Raw genomic sequence first — 15092 nt, forward strand, 5'->3', positions numbered from 1 at the left:
CACCACACACACACACACACACACACACACACCACACACACACACACACACACACACACCACACACCACACACCCACACACACACCCACACACACACACACACACACACACCACACACACATCATCCAAGTTTCCTTTTAAACAACCTCATAGGAACCACCCTCCCAAAAGTGTGGCATTCAATTCATCCCTCCCGCCTTCCCCATCAGAAGAGAAACCATGTAAAAGAGGGAGGAGCCCCAACTGAAAGATCTACAGCTGAAGTGTGGGATCCTAACAAGCCTTGGTCAGCATCATCCAAACCGCTAGCCAACACTGACTGATCCATTTAAATGTTCTAACCAAACATTGTTCCGTGCATGTATTCACACAGCTTTTCTCATTGATTTTCTCTCCTGTTGTTTTTCAAACGTCTCCTTCTCCCGTTGACCTCTTCAAATGTTCTGTTGTTCACTTCAGTCCAGGTAGACAGATGGTTGTGTTCCTGTTTTCCCATCTCTCCTGGAAGGCGTTAGAATGGTTCAGATCCGACAGATCTAAGTTACTCCCTCCCTCTATCGGCAGAGACTGGTACTAATTTAGGGCTGCAGTGTCATCATCTTTAAGCCAAAGGTAACACAAAAGGACATAACTTGCTGTAGAATAACAATACTAATGCAACAGCCACTAAAAGCATATTAACTCGGAGATCAAGTTGAACTACTTGGTAACCATTAAGAGCATGATGCAGTATGTACAGCATGACTTTGAAAACTGAGTCTGTCAGTTTCTCTACCACAGCTACCCTTCTGCAATGTTATGTGGCGGTGACGTCTCACTCTACCACAGCTACCCTTCTGCAATGTTACGTTTGATTTATTCTAGTTATAAGGAAACCATAAACTGTGTTTAGTAAAGTAATGTGAAAAAATATTTATTTTTTACTGATATATACACATATAAACCAGAAGTGCACAATGTCAAGAGTTCTGATCCTAGTAAAGAATTACATTTTTGGATGATAAACACAACCAGGAGAAAACAACACAGATTTGATTAACTTGCACTATGCCAACATTCACAAGTTAGTTTTTTCCCAAGGTAATGTATAACTTGAATTTCCACAATTCATCATATCAACTATGAACTATTACATATCATAGTACAATGTGGGACTAAAAACTGATTGACATGCACAAACATTCTACAGGATCGTCGGATTGTGTATTCGGATGACATATCCCCCGTGCCAAGATTGCACTTTTCAAAGAGCAGCATTTTAACGTAGTAGACCACGTTACGTACCTGTTATATCGACATTAGTTTGGCAAGAACAAAATGCAAGTAACAATAAAGTGCCATAAAATAGCTTAGAATAACATAAAATAACATTTATCTAACATCAACTGTGATATATATTTGTTCTCTTTTTTTCCTTAAAATGAAAGTGTTACACTCGCTACATCAGTTTCATAAAATATTATAATTACATTAGTAGCATACAAAAAGTATAATTTGTCATGAATAACAAAGGACTTGTTAAGGGACTAAAAATAGCTGGATGTGGCCCAGCAATTCTTGTGGCACTCTTGCCATCACTCTTAACCAAAGTGAGAGTCAGTCAACATCAAAGTCATTTAAAGTGCATCACCATGTAAGCATCGCATGAAACATTACCAGAAGTACCGGTATCTCACTTTGAAATTTGTTCTGGGAAAAAAAAAAATCCAATAAAGTGAGCAAAAAAAAACTGTTTCAAAATAAAAGTCCCACTGTGAAGGAGGCTCAAACAGTCTTCGGAGTATCCCGTTTACTGAGCAGGACTTCCAGCAAACGGAGTTTAGCTTTTAAGTTCTTGTACTCGCAGTACTCCTCTGCCATGGGCCCACGGTCCTCTTTCTGGGCAGCCCTTTAAAGACGAGGAAGAGAAAAATACTAACTTAACATTTCAGATAAGCTGCAGCTTTCATTACTGGTATAGTCCCTGTGTTGCCTTATTCAGATAACTTTGTACAGTAAGTATTGTAATCGGAACATTTTATTTTACTTTCAAAAACCGCTACATGTACAAAATATGTGTATAGTTCAGAGCAGTTGTCTCTATCTCTCCGTCTCTCTCCCAAGTACTTCTTTGTGTCGTATTAACGTCAGTAAATGTGTATCATGCTGTTGTGATTCTGATGAATTCTTCTGGTGGATGTTTTGTTTTTCACAAGGCATTGTTGAACTATGAAAACCAAATGTTCCAGTTTATTAAAAGAAAATTAAAGGAAAAGCAAAAAGTGAAGTGTAACGAGTCTTACCGGCCGGTCTGTGTGTAGAAGTGGTCCTCAAAGACTCGGAGAGCTGAACGGAGTCTCTTCTTCTCAGCTCGCGTCATCCTCAGCTGCTCCAGTAACTCTGACCTACAGTACAGTAGAAGTGGTCAGGGAGAGGACTGAATACATACAGCAAGGCCTCAACACTTCACTTGCTCAATCCCAAATCAACCCCTTTGCACTGGCGAGAGAAGTTACACCTGGGAGAGCATACCTTGATGCCTCGTGCAGTGTTGCAGTGGTGACACTGGGCGGCTGTAGACCTTTGATCTCCTCCAGAGGTGACACCAGGGGCATATTGGCCACTTCACTATGCGGCAGACGCAGTGACTCATCTGAAGACACACAACGCAGTGCTGTATGAGGTAGCCAGGTGCTGTCCTTCACACACTCTTCATCAGAACCCTCCTCTTCCTCCTGTAGGGAAACAGCACAGAGGCTGAGAGACGTGTGTGTGTGTGTGTGTGTGTGTGTGTGTGTGTGTGTGTGTGTGTGTGTGTGTGTGTGTGTGTGTGTGTGTGTGTGTGTGTGACAGAGAGAGACTCACTATGGTGGTGATGACGGGGATGGTGGTGGGTGAACACAGGAGCTGCTGTTTGACCTGGCGGTAGCGATCATAGAAGGGCTTCATCAGAGTCTTCTCCTGTCTGGTGCTCTGAAAACACACACATACATGGTTAAAAAAAAAAAACGGAACAATATGCAATTGTCATTGAGAAGCTACACAAAATAAAGAAGCTACACAAAATAGGACATTTACAAGGAACACTGGGCAGTCTTACCGGTCGCCCATACAGGCTCTCAAAGTAGAGCAGACACTTCTGCAGGGTGACCTTCTCCACAGCCATCTGAGCTGGAGTCATCTCCTGCAAGAACACACCAGTGGTAATACAGTCAGACACCAGGCCAGAACCAAACTAATACACAACACCACAATTACACTGACAGAATAACACCCACAGCTTCCAAGTATATTACTAGCTCATGTCCAGTATGTTACAATCCAGAGATAACAAGGTAGACGAAATTAAGGCAAGGGTTGCTTTCCAGAGAGACATCAGGGATTGTAACATACTCTGTTTCACGGAAACATGGCTCTCTCGGGATATGCTGTCGGAGTCGGTACAGCCACCGGGATTATTTTTGCGTCGCGCCGACAGAAATAAACATCTCTCCGGGAAGAAGAAGGGCGTGGATGTATGTTTCATGCCTAACAACTCGTGGTGTAATTGTAACAACATACAGGAACTCAATTCCTTCTGTTCACCTGACCTAGAATTCCTCACAATCAAATGCCGACCATATTATCTCCCAAAATAATTATCGTTGGTTATTGTCACAGCCGTGTATATCCTCCCTCAAGCCAATACCACGACAGCCCTCAAGGAACTTCACTGGACTTTATGCAAACTGGAAACCATATATCCTGAGGCTGCATTTACATTTACATTTAAGTCATTTAGCAGACGCTCTTATCCAGAGCGACTTACAAATTGGTGCATTCACCTTATGATATCCAGTGGAACAACCACTTTACAATAGTGCATCTAACTCTTTTAAGGGGGGGGAGGGGGTTAGAAGGATTACTTTATCCTATCCTAGGTATTCCTTAAAGAGGTGGGGTTTCAGGTGTCTCCGGAAGGTGGTGATTGACTCCGCTGACCTGGCGTCGTGAGGGAGTTTGTTCCACCATTGGGGTGCCAGAGCAGCGAACAGTTTTGACTGGGCTGAGCATTTATTGTAGCTGGGGATTTTAACAAAGCAAATTTGAGAACGAGGCTACCTACATTTTATCAGCATATTGATTGTACTCTATCTTCTGCGATGCATACAAAGCRCTCCCTCCCTCGCCCTTCCTTTCGGCAAATCTGACCACGACTCCATTTTGCTCCTCCCTTCCTATAGGCAGAAACTCAAACAGGACGTACCCGTGATAAGGACTATTCAATGCTGGTCTGACCAATCGGAATCCACGCTTCAAGATTGTTTTGATTACGCGGACTGGGACATGTTCCGGGTAGCCTCAGAGAATAATATTGATTTATATATGCTGATTCGGTGAGTGAGTTTATAAGGAAGTGCATAGGAGATGTTGTACCCACTGTGACTATTAAAACCTACCCTAACCAGAAACCGTGGCTAGATGGCGCCATTCGCGCAAAACTGAAAGCGCGAACCACCGCATTTAACCATGGAAAGATAACTGGGAATATGGCCGAATACAAACAGTGTAGTTATTCCCTCTGCAAGGCAATCAAACAGGCAACATGTCAGTATAGAGACAAAGTGGAGTCGCAACGGCTCAGACACGAGATGTATGTGGCAGGGTCTACAGACAATTACGAACTACACGTCTTGCTTCCAGACAAACTAAACACGCAACAGCGCCTCTTCAACCTCAGAAGGCTGAAGAAATGTGGCTTGTCACCTAAAACCCTCACAAACTTTTACAGATGCACAATTGAGAGCATCCTGTCAAGCTGTATCACCGCCTGGTATGGCAAATGCACCGCCCACAACCGTAGGGCTCTCCAGAAGGTGGTGCTGTCTGCACAACGCATCACCGGGGGGCAAACTACCTGCCCTCCAGGACACCTACAGACATTTACATTTAAGTCATTTAGCAGACGCTCTTATCCAGAGCGACTTACAAATTGGAAAGTTCATACATATTCATCCTGGTCCCCCCGTGGGGAATGAACCCACAACCCTGGCGTTGCAAGTGCCATGCTCTACCAACTGAGCCACACGGGACTACAGCACAGGAAGGCCAAAAAGATCATCAAGGACAACAACCAACCGAGCCACTGCCTGTTCACCCAGCTACCATCCAGAAGGCGAGGTCAGTACAGGTGCATCAAAGCTGGGACTGAGAGACTGAAAAATTGCTTCTATCTCAAGGCCATCAGACTGTTAAACAGCCATCACTAACACAGAAAGGCTGCTGCCTACATACAGACTTGAAATCATTGGCCACTTTAATAAATGGATCACTAGTCACTTTAATAATGCCACTTTAATAATGTTTACATATCTTGCATTACTCATCTCATATGTATATACTGTATTCTATACCATCTATTGCATCTAGCCTATCCCGCTCGGTCATTGCTCATCCATATTTTTATATTCTTATTCCATTCCTTTACTTAGATTTGTGTGTATTAGGCAGTTGTTGTGGAATTGTTAGATTACTTGTTAGATATTGCTACACTGTCGGAACTAGAAGCACAAGCATTTTGCTACACTCACAATAACATCTGCTAACCATGTGTATGTGACCAATAACATTTGATTTGAGCTAATCAAGAGTAGCCTAATCTTTGTAAGAGAATAGGTCCTTTCACAGCCTATATGTACATTTCCATCGCATTACCACTATGTGGGGTTTTACCTTGATGTTATCAGGCAGTCCCTCCTCCTCTCGTTTCTCCATCAGTCTCTTCATCAGGCTATCAATGGTCTCCTCCAGTGAGGGTTTGTTGTTACTGTTGTGGTAGTGTTCCATCGCCCCCTTGGGTTCACTTGTGGACCTGCATGTCCCTGTGTTTCCCCCTTTCTGCTGCTCTCTGAGCCCCTCTGCACACTGTTTCAGCTTCAGCTCTACACAGGTTCCATTTGATAATATACAACATCCATACAAATATCAATATAGATTCAGAATACATGTCCTTCCTCCACAAAGAAAAAAACATCAAAATGGCATAAATAACGAATATAAACAACATTCATTCTACAGCCACCAGGTGGTGTGTCTCGGTTACATTCAGCTTCTATTCACACAGGGGTTTCTAAACACATCTGATTGCACCTCGTCAAGGACTCACCTTTGAGCTGCTTTCGAGACTTGGTGAGGTCCCGCATCAGTCTAGACACCTCATGATGGGCAGTCCTATCATTGTGTGCTGGCTGTCACAGAAAAACAACACACACCTCATGAATATATTACACATAGAAAAAAGTATGTTCATCATACTGTATCTGGCAAATGATATCCTATTGTTATTATCAGTCCATAAACACTAGGTGGAGCCACACTAAATATATGCGCTATACTGGATTAAGAAGTACAGCCCTGGAAAAGACAGAAGTGTAATGGTTGTAAACGTCCAGTAGGTGAAGTCTTGTCCTTGAATCGGTCTACAGTTTTTCTCATTTGCGTACAAGCAATTTTTGGATCTGTGTTGAAACGTATCTATAGCAGAACAGCAATAATCAAATGCTTGAATACATTTACAGAACTTCTGATAATTGTCTTGCCTTAGTACCTGATTTGCATATCTTAGAACACCTTTCACAAAACTTTAAATGTCATCAGTGGGGGAAAAAAGCAATGTTAAGTGTACACAGAATATAACACATTGTTTTCATCAGAAGAGAAATGTGTGTAATTGTGTTCACTGTCTCCGCATACAATGTGCTTATTTTCTTTTATTTTTTTTATCAGGAATAATATTTGATGTGTATTCCCCATAATTCTGCACCTTTGTAGCTGAACTTTTTGAAAATCTACAACATTGTCGCAAAAAAATGCTGGATTTCAGTTTCCAAAGGCTCTGTGCAGCTGGTATTGGGCTGACTTTGCGCTTTAGGAAAGGAAACTGAAGTCAAGTCTGCTTCTCAGCCCCAGACAGCTGAGACAGACAGAGAGATAGAAAGAGAGTGTTATTTGAATCAGTCTAAACTGGCCTGGCATAGAGAGAGAGGAGATATTACTGTCTGTGGCTTTGATTCTCTCACTCAGCAGAAGGAAATACATTCCTTTGTCTTTATGAGAAAGTCTGCGCTAAAACCATCATCAGTCAAACTATGGATTCATTCAGAAACTAAAAGGTTGGGCTCTGGGCTATAATGGGGTTGTAAATAATGTTTCACGGTTTCACTGTCTCACCCTGTACTGTCTCTCTTGCTCAAAGTGCTCCTCGAAGCGTCTGATCCTCTTCCTCACGTTCTGGATGTGTCTGTTGAGCGTCGTGACCGATGGGGCCTTGTTAGCGCCCTCTGCTGGTTCAGTCCTCACTGTGTGGTGAGCCCTGAGGAGGGAGGGAGAGCTAGAACGGTAAATTACCATTATCCATTACATACCGTACAAACACGTCCAGCACCACCACACACACACACAAATACAAAAACTGAACACAAACACACAACACTTGGACACAGTCTCATACATCCTGATGTGTTGTGAGCAGGGTGGGGAGGGGGCCGTTTCAGGGTCCGTGTTGAAGCGATGGCCCAAGTTGAGGTTGTGGCTGCGGGGGGACGGTACGGGACAGTCACCCACTGCAAGGCGCTGAAGGAGAGGACTGGGACTAGGGGTCATCAGACATTCACTGCTACTGCCCTCAGAGAGAGACACGGGGGGCCTCTGGACCGGACTAGCTTCTGACAGAGAGGAGAGGGAGGAGGGAAAGAGACAACAGTGGTCAAAGTACATAAATTAAATGAAGACCAACAGGTTTGAAATGATAGAAAAGCTAGCAATGTAATTGTGCACCTGTCCTATTCACCCTCTGGATGGCAGACATACACTATCCATGTTTCAATTGTCTTAAGGCTTAAGAATCCTTTTTGAACCTGTCTCCTCCCCTTCATCTACACTGATTGAAGTGGATTTAACAATTGACATCAATAAGGGATCATATCTTTCACCTGGATTCACCTGGTCAGTCTGTGTCTATGTCAAAAACAACTGACTTCACTTCAGTCCTTCACTTTGGTCCTTTGTAGCTCAGTTGGTAGAGCATGGTGTTCACAACACAAGGATAGTGGTTTTGATTCCTGGGAATACCCATTTGTAAAATGTATACACGAATGACTGTAAGTCACATTGGATAAAAGTGTCTGCTAAATGGCATATTTTATATTATACACTGAGTGTACAAAACATTAGGAATTGCTCTTTCCATGACATAGACTGACCAGGAGAATCCAGGTGAAAGATATGATCCCTTATTGATGTCACTTGTTAAATCCACTTCAATCCGTGTAGATGAAGGGGAGGAGACAGGTTAAAGAAGGATTCTTAAGCCTTAAGACAATTGAAACATGGATAGTGTATGTGTGCCATTCAGAGGGTGAATGGGCAAGACAAAAGATGTAAGTGCCTTTGAACGAGGCATGGTAGTAGGTGCCAGGCGCACCGGTTTGAGCGTGTCAAGAACTGCAACGCTGTTGGGTTTTTCACGCTCAACAGTTTTCTGTGTATATCAAGAATAGTCCACCACCCAAAGGACATCCAGCCAACTTGACACAACTGTGAAAAGCCTTGGAGTCAACATGGTCCAGCAAGTGCCTCCCGGGTGGCACAGTGGTCTAAGGCACTGTATCGCAGTGCTAGCTGTGCCACCAGAGACTCTGGGTTTGAGCCCGGGCTCTGTCGCAGCCGGCTGCGACCGGGAGGCCCATGGGGCGGCGCACCTACGGCATAGCGTCGTCCGGGTTAGGGAGGGTTTGGCCGGTAGGGATATCCTTGTCTCATCGCGCACTAGCTACTCCTGTGGCGGGCCAGGCACAGTGCAAGCTGACCAGGTCGCTAGGTGTACGGTGTTTCCTCCGACATATTGTTGCGGCTGGCGTCGGGGTTGGATGCGCGCTGTGTTAAGAAGCAGTGCGGCTTGGTTGGGTTGTGTTTCGGAAGACGCATGGCTCTCGACCTTCGCCTCTTCCGAGTCCGTACGGGAGTTGCAGCGATGAGAGAAGACAGTAACACCTAACAATTGGATACCACGAAACAAAACTGATCATAGACGAGCTCTTTGTGAATATGGGCCAATGCTCCAACTGTATCCTGGTGCATCGTGACTCGACTAGCAAGCATGAGACACACCCACCCAAAGCGAATACTGAGAGAGCTTATATCATCCATAAGACTGATACGATACTAACCATAAAACTGATACTAACCATAAGACTGATACTAACCATTAAGATTCTGATATCATCATAAGACTGATAATATCCATAGACTGACATCTCAAGGATACACTACACCATTGAATATTTTGATAACCTAAGACTGATATCTTACCATTAAGACTATTAAGCATGGAAGCATACTAACCATAAGACTATACTAACCATAAGATGATACTCTAACCAGAAGATGATACTAACCATAAGACTGATACTAACCTAAGACTGGACATAACCATAATACTGATACAAACCATAACTACTGATATCATCCATAGACATACTAAACATAAGACTATACTAACCAAAACTGATACTACCATAAGGACTGATTTTTATCATCCATAAGACTGATATCATCCATAAAATTGAAACTAACCTTAAGACTGACAACTACCTAAAGGCTGATATCATCCATAAGATCGATACTAAACCATAAGACTGATACTTACCATAAGATCGTACCAATAAACTGATACTAACCATAAGACAGACAACTTAAACCTTAAGACTGATATCATCCATAAGCTTTGATTCAATCCATAAGACTGATACTAACCATGAGACTGATACATCCTGACTTATAACCATAAGACTGATATCATCCATAACGACTGATATCACCATAAGACTGATACTAACCATAGACTGATATTCATCCATGAAGACTGATATCATCCATAAGACTGATATCATCCATAAGACTGATACTAACCTTAAGACTGATAGAACCATAACACTGATATCAATCCATAAGACTGATACTAACCATAAGACTGATACTAACCATAAAACTGATATCATTCCATAAGACTGATACTAACCATAAGACTGATACTAACCATAAGTCTGATACTAACCGTAAGAACTTGATACTAACCATAAGACTGATACTAACCATAAGACTGATACTAACCATAAGACTAACGAAGACAGATGAAGAGACGCGATTGATTCAAATGAAACAAGCACTATATATATCATAGTGTACAAGATATCACACAGTYCAAGAATAACAAATATGCTCACAAGGAGATTCATAAAAAGATGGAGAGAGAAGGTGCTGTTCTCCTACCTGTCAGTGAAGTACTGATGATGTCCTGTTCCTGTTTTGGGAGGGAGTGGAGAGATGGGGTTAGGCTCTGGTAGTCCTTGGTACAAGGGGGGTGATCCAGGTCCTCCTGAGGGGTTCCGGGTGGCGAGGGGCACAGCTCAGCCTCCAGAGCTTGCTGCTTGAGGGAGGGGCTCTGGAAACAGAAGCAGAACATGTCTTCAGAATGAGGGTTCTGGGGGAGGGTGCTGACTCTCTGTCTGGGGTGGGTGGAGTGGTTGGAGAAGGTGGTTGGAGAAAGCCTGATGCTGGCCCTGGGCTTGTCCTGAGGGGAAGCGATCCTGTGTTGTGTCCGTGTGCCCCACACCTCAGTTATCAAAGTGTAAGACGTGACGTTAGCGGTCACGTAATGGGGCTCGTCTCAGTTCAGCTCTCTCCTTGGCTTCATCAGACCTGGGTCCACATGTGATCCCAGTTGTTAGATCCCTGTGTGTGCGACAGTGTTCTCCGGTTACTCAGAACGGTGAGATCCCTTTGGGCGTAGTATCACTGTGTGTTCTCCTTATCACTCCTCTATTCCCTGATTCAGTAGAATCCATATATGTGTTTTCCCGGTCTGTCTGCTTTCCCAGTGATCCTTCTACTGCTCCAGCTCTCCTCCACATGGATTATTCATAGCGCCAGGGAAACGTCAGGAAAACCACGCGTGTGGGGAATATGATGTGGGGGGGCGTCTCCGTGGTAACGTTGTGAGGCTGAGCATTCTAACTGGAGAGCAGAGAGGCTGACGTTGTTAGCTCAGTGTGAGCAGCAGTACTAGGATAAAATGGCTTTTTATGCATAAATATGGGCTAGGGTGGGGGAAAGAGGGGTTCATTTAGTTTATTTTGACATCATGATTTGGTGATGTTCTAGAACCTCCCTCTCGCCGTGTGCGTCAGAGAGGAGAAAGAGGAGAGGGAGGGGGCTGTTACTCAAACACACACACACACACACACGCAAACGCTAACACACACTAACCAGTATGGACACACACTAGCCATTAGCCAATGCAAAAGTATTCCACTTCAGAAAATATATACTGTAGTATGAATAAAAAAGACACATATCTTTAATTATCTCATTATCTAATATGAGAACTGAAGTGAACCATTATATTCTGAGCTGTTCAYAAATACCCATACATCAACATGTTTTTGTCGTTGTATTTGTCACTCTTCTCATTATAAATTATAAGATGTAGCTTGATATAGTGTCTCATGTCATAAATGAAATACTATCTTGACTTTCAGAGGATATAGTTACCTTTTCAGAGTCAGACAGGTTTATTCCATCGGCCATCTGTAATCGGGTCATGCTGAAAATTAAACATTTTACGTTGAAAGAAATCAACTGCAAAGTTATCACAGTAAATAAATAAAACTGTTATATGATTCCATTTGTTACAGGTCAGAATGGGCATATTAAAATAATATTTAATGGGATATCACAATATCTGACTATATTAAGTGGTTTTGACGAAGGATGCGTTTACACTGGCAACCAATTTGGATTATTTTTTTCTGTTTTGAAAAAAATCTGTTGTGAAAAGATCTAATGTGATTGGTCAGAATTGGGCTGCCTTTGTAAATGCAGCCTAAGAGCCCTGTGTGATAAAAAATAGAATGCTTTTCAATTAATGGTGATGGCTACAATTATCATAAGTTAAATCAATGAAGAATCTAGATCCATACAATAACAATTAGTTAAATCAATGAGGCATTTAGCTGCATTTAGCAGCAGTACATTACAGGCAGTGCTGTGCCACCCTGCCAGAGTACTGGGTATGTATGTTCCGCGTGACTAGACATGACTGTCGTTATTTGGACTGGAATCATATCCGAGTCATGACTGTAGGCACTCCTGTGTTCTGTTAACCTACTTCTGCAGCACTGAGCTCAGCTAGTGGAGAGAATCTGAGCTGCAGGACACCAATGCTGAATTCAAAACAACATACAGAGAAAAAGGCATTGCCACAGATTTGACTGGCTGGTCCAAATTTAGAACTCCTGTTTCTACACAACTATGTCTGACCTAGCTACAATTGTTGTAGCCTTGTCACGAGTTTTTATTGGTTATTGCTTTTGAAGAGCTTTGAGATTTTGTCTGTAATGAAAAGCGCTATAGAAGTCAAATACATTATTATATGTCCTTATATTCTTAACATCAGTTAATACCCATTTAGTTAAGTGGGCTAAGAATATATTAAGAATGAGGGATAATGCTTCAGAAACTGAATACATTATTTACGATTGTCTGGTAGAATTGTTTTAATATCCCTTTTCTGTGGCGTTGTAATGATAACAATCAGGCTAGTTCGTTGCTAGGTCCATTATTTGGAATCTTGGTCCTACGTTTGCTGTACCTACAATGACATCATACAGGTTTCCCTTATGCATGTCAGTGGATGTAAATCGGGATAAAAAGTGTACAACTACTTGAGCTCTGTGTCGATTTCGACAGTCCAGGTGTAAAGATCATGTGTTTTTGTGGACTCTTCAGGAGCCAAGATCAGTACCTGCCATTTAGGGGCCTACCTTCCACTGCCCTCATCTCACCCAACAAAACTGATACTCACATCATTCAAGGGTCCGCAAACATGCTCATGTTGCTACTGTAGGAATATCTAAAAGATTATCGTGTCTTTCAGGACTACATCACAGCAGAGGTTTTCAGCCGAAAGATTGTTCCAGTCCGAATTAAAGATGCTACATTTGGATTGGGTCAGAAGAGCAGTAGATGGATCAGTACAGTTTTTCCCTCTCCTCTAGCGGCAGAGATACCACCGCTCTGTTGTTCCTGACCTTCCTCAAATGGTTCTTAATCATCTGTTTGTTTTCAACATGAAGGTGAAAAAGTGGTTCGGGTTAAGGCTTCTTTCATAYCACACCAATTAAAATAGAGTTGAGCATTGAAAGGTGATTGTTCTGTTGCGATAATTGTATTATACCATATGAGTCATTATAGTCAATCATTAGAAAGACTTGTCTTGATTTGATGGGACTGTTGGGATAGGCTTGGTGATGCCTGTGAATCAGCCAGCAGTGAGAGAACACATGCCTTATTCCCTAAATCATTACCAAAATAACTTACTCCTACTTCCTCTACTGTATTGGCCACTCCCTCAGCCCTTGCATGTGATTGATATTACCATGAAAGTAATATATCTGTTGACACAAATAAAAGTGTATCTTCCCTAAAAGCCTTGTACCTGTTTTTGTGCTGGTCTTGGTTCTGGGTGTCCTGAGCCTGCCAGCTCACTGCCACACAACTGACGCGCTCAGAGCTGGAGGGGTCATGATCCTAAAACCCAATACGGACAATGTCTTTATCAATAGACTGTACACACAGACTCATTAAATGAAACACACCATACCATTATGTACTCTGAGAATATTGGCATAAATTATTGCCGCAATTTACCCATTCTGACAAATTCATATTTCACCAAACATATCTCAGCGAATGTGCACTTCTGCTCATTAGCTAGTTATTTCTTTCTATAGACTGCTTAATAGGGAGCCGTGTTGCACGTCATAATAACACTGTGGTTTAGAAATAGCTCTGGATGTGTGACGATGTTAACATCTAGTCTATCACTGAATAATATAGAGTGGTAAATACATGCATACACTTAGTGTGTTGAGCTGAGGGTGAATCACCAATCATTTGTTTTCAAATCAAATCAAAGTTTATTTGTTACGTGCGCCGAATACAACAGGTGTAGGCCTTACGGTGAAATGCTTACTTACAGGCTCTAACCAATAGTGCAAAAAAAGTATTAGATGAACAATAGGTAAGTAAAGAAATAAAACAACAGTAAAAAGACAGGCTATATACAGTAGCAAGGCTATAAAAGTAGCGAGGCTACATACAGACACTGGTTGGTCGGCCCAATTGAGGTACTATGTACATGAATGTATAGTTAAAGTGACTATGCATATATGATAAACAGAGAGTAGCAGCAGCGTAAAAAGAGGGGTTGGGGGGGGCACACAATGCAAATAGTCCGGGTAGCCATTTGATTACCTGTTCAGGAGTCTTATGGCTTGGGTGTAAAAACTGTTGAGAAGCCTTTTTGTCCTAGAATTGGCACTCTGGTACCGCTTGCCATGCATTTTGCATTGTTATTGAGGAAAGAGATGTGAGAGAGAGAGAGCAAGAGAGAGCGAGAGAGTGTGTGGGGGGAGATTGAGAGAGAGGGAGCTCTATACACACCTGGTAATAGTCTTCTTTACTGTGGTCCATGAGTCCACAGACGGCTAAAGGGGTTGTGCCCCTCTCCTTCTCTTCGTCCTCTTCCTCCTTTATGCTGGAGGAGGTAGCTGGGTCTTCCTCCTGTTGTGACCTTGTCCTGCTCAGGAAGAAATATCCAAGTTGATGTGCATTCCTCAATACTTTTACCATAATGACCTGAGACTTGAGCATGCAGGTTAAGGTGGATCACCTTGATCTTCTCAGTAAGGACATCACAATGAAGCATTAATACATTAATAAACTGCATGTAAAGTAAGTGAACAGATGCAGGGGTCATATGGGGGAGGGTGACTAAGTGACATCATCTTCAACCCACCCGGGGACTCTGGGACAGAGAGGGGAAAGCTCAGGAGGTATGAAGGACGGGCCACAGCACCACAGAGACCCACCTTCCCCTGGGACATCCAGGATTCTCCTCCTCATGTTGGCTAGGCTCGCCAGCTGGTCCAGGATTCTCCTCCTCCTGTTGGCTAGGCTCCCCAGCTGGTCCAGGATTCTCCTCCTCCTGTTGGCTAGGCTCCTCAGCTGGTCCA

At 42.9% G+C, this 15092-nt stretch overlaps 1 protein-coding gene across 1 annotated transcript; it reads right to left on the reverse strand.

Moving 5' to 3' along the window:
• Window positions 1-267: 267 nt before the first annotated feature.
• On the reverse strand, window positions 268-15086 carry LOC111951728 (protein FAM13C-like). The gene is made up of 14 exons (XM_023969933.2): window positions 14949-15086; window positions 14521-14656; window positions 13514-13605; window positions 11569-11620; window positions 10288-10459; window positions 7469-7682; window positions 7189-7330; window positions 6125-6206; window positions 5692-5900; window positions 3080-3163; window positions 2845-2952; window positions 2512-2714; window positions 2283-2384; window positions 268-1888 (listed from the first exon to the last, which is right to left on the reverse strand). The coding sequence occupies exons 2-14, from the start codon at window positions 14548-14550 to the stop codon at window positions 1765-1767; spliced, it is 1614 nt and encodes a 537-aa protein (XP_023825701.2). The 5' UTR covers window positions 14551-14656; window positions 14949-15086; the 3' UTR covers window positions 268-1764.
• Window positions 15087-15092: the final 6 nt, after the last annotated feature.

This window comes from Salvelinus sp. IW2-2015, linkage group LG25, assembly GCF_002910315.2.
Source record: "Salvelinus sp. IW2-2015 linkage group LG25, ASM291031v2, whole genome shotgun sequence".
Taxonomy (NCBI): domain Eukaryota; kingdom Metazoa; phylum Chordata; class Actinopteri; order Salmoniformes; family Salmonidae; genus Salvelinus; species Salvelinus sp. IW2-2015.

What these genes read in the sequence shown, in the direction of transcription:
- LOC111951728 (XM_023969933.2), bottom strand. Translation starts at nt 14,550, where the DNA reads ATGGACCACAGTAAAGAAGACTATTACCAG. An exon ending in AGCAAGAGAGACAGTACAGG is followed by an intron (nt 6,207 to 7,188) that starts GTGAGACAGTGA and finishes TTTCTGTGACAG; the next exon opens with CCAGCACACAATGATAGGAC. An exon ending in GACTGCCTGATAACATCAAG is followed by an intron (nt 3,164 to 5,691) that starts GTAAAACCCCAC and finishes GTGTTCTTGCAG; the next exon opens with GAGATGACTCCAGCTCAGAT.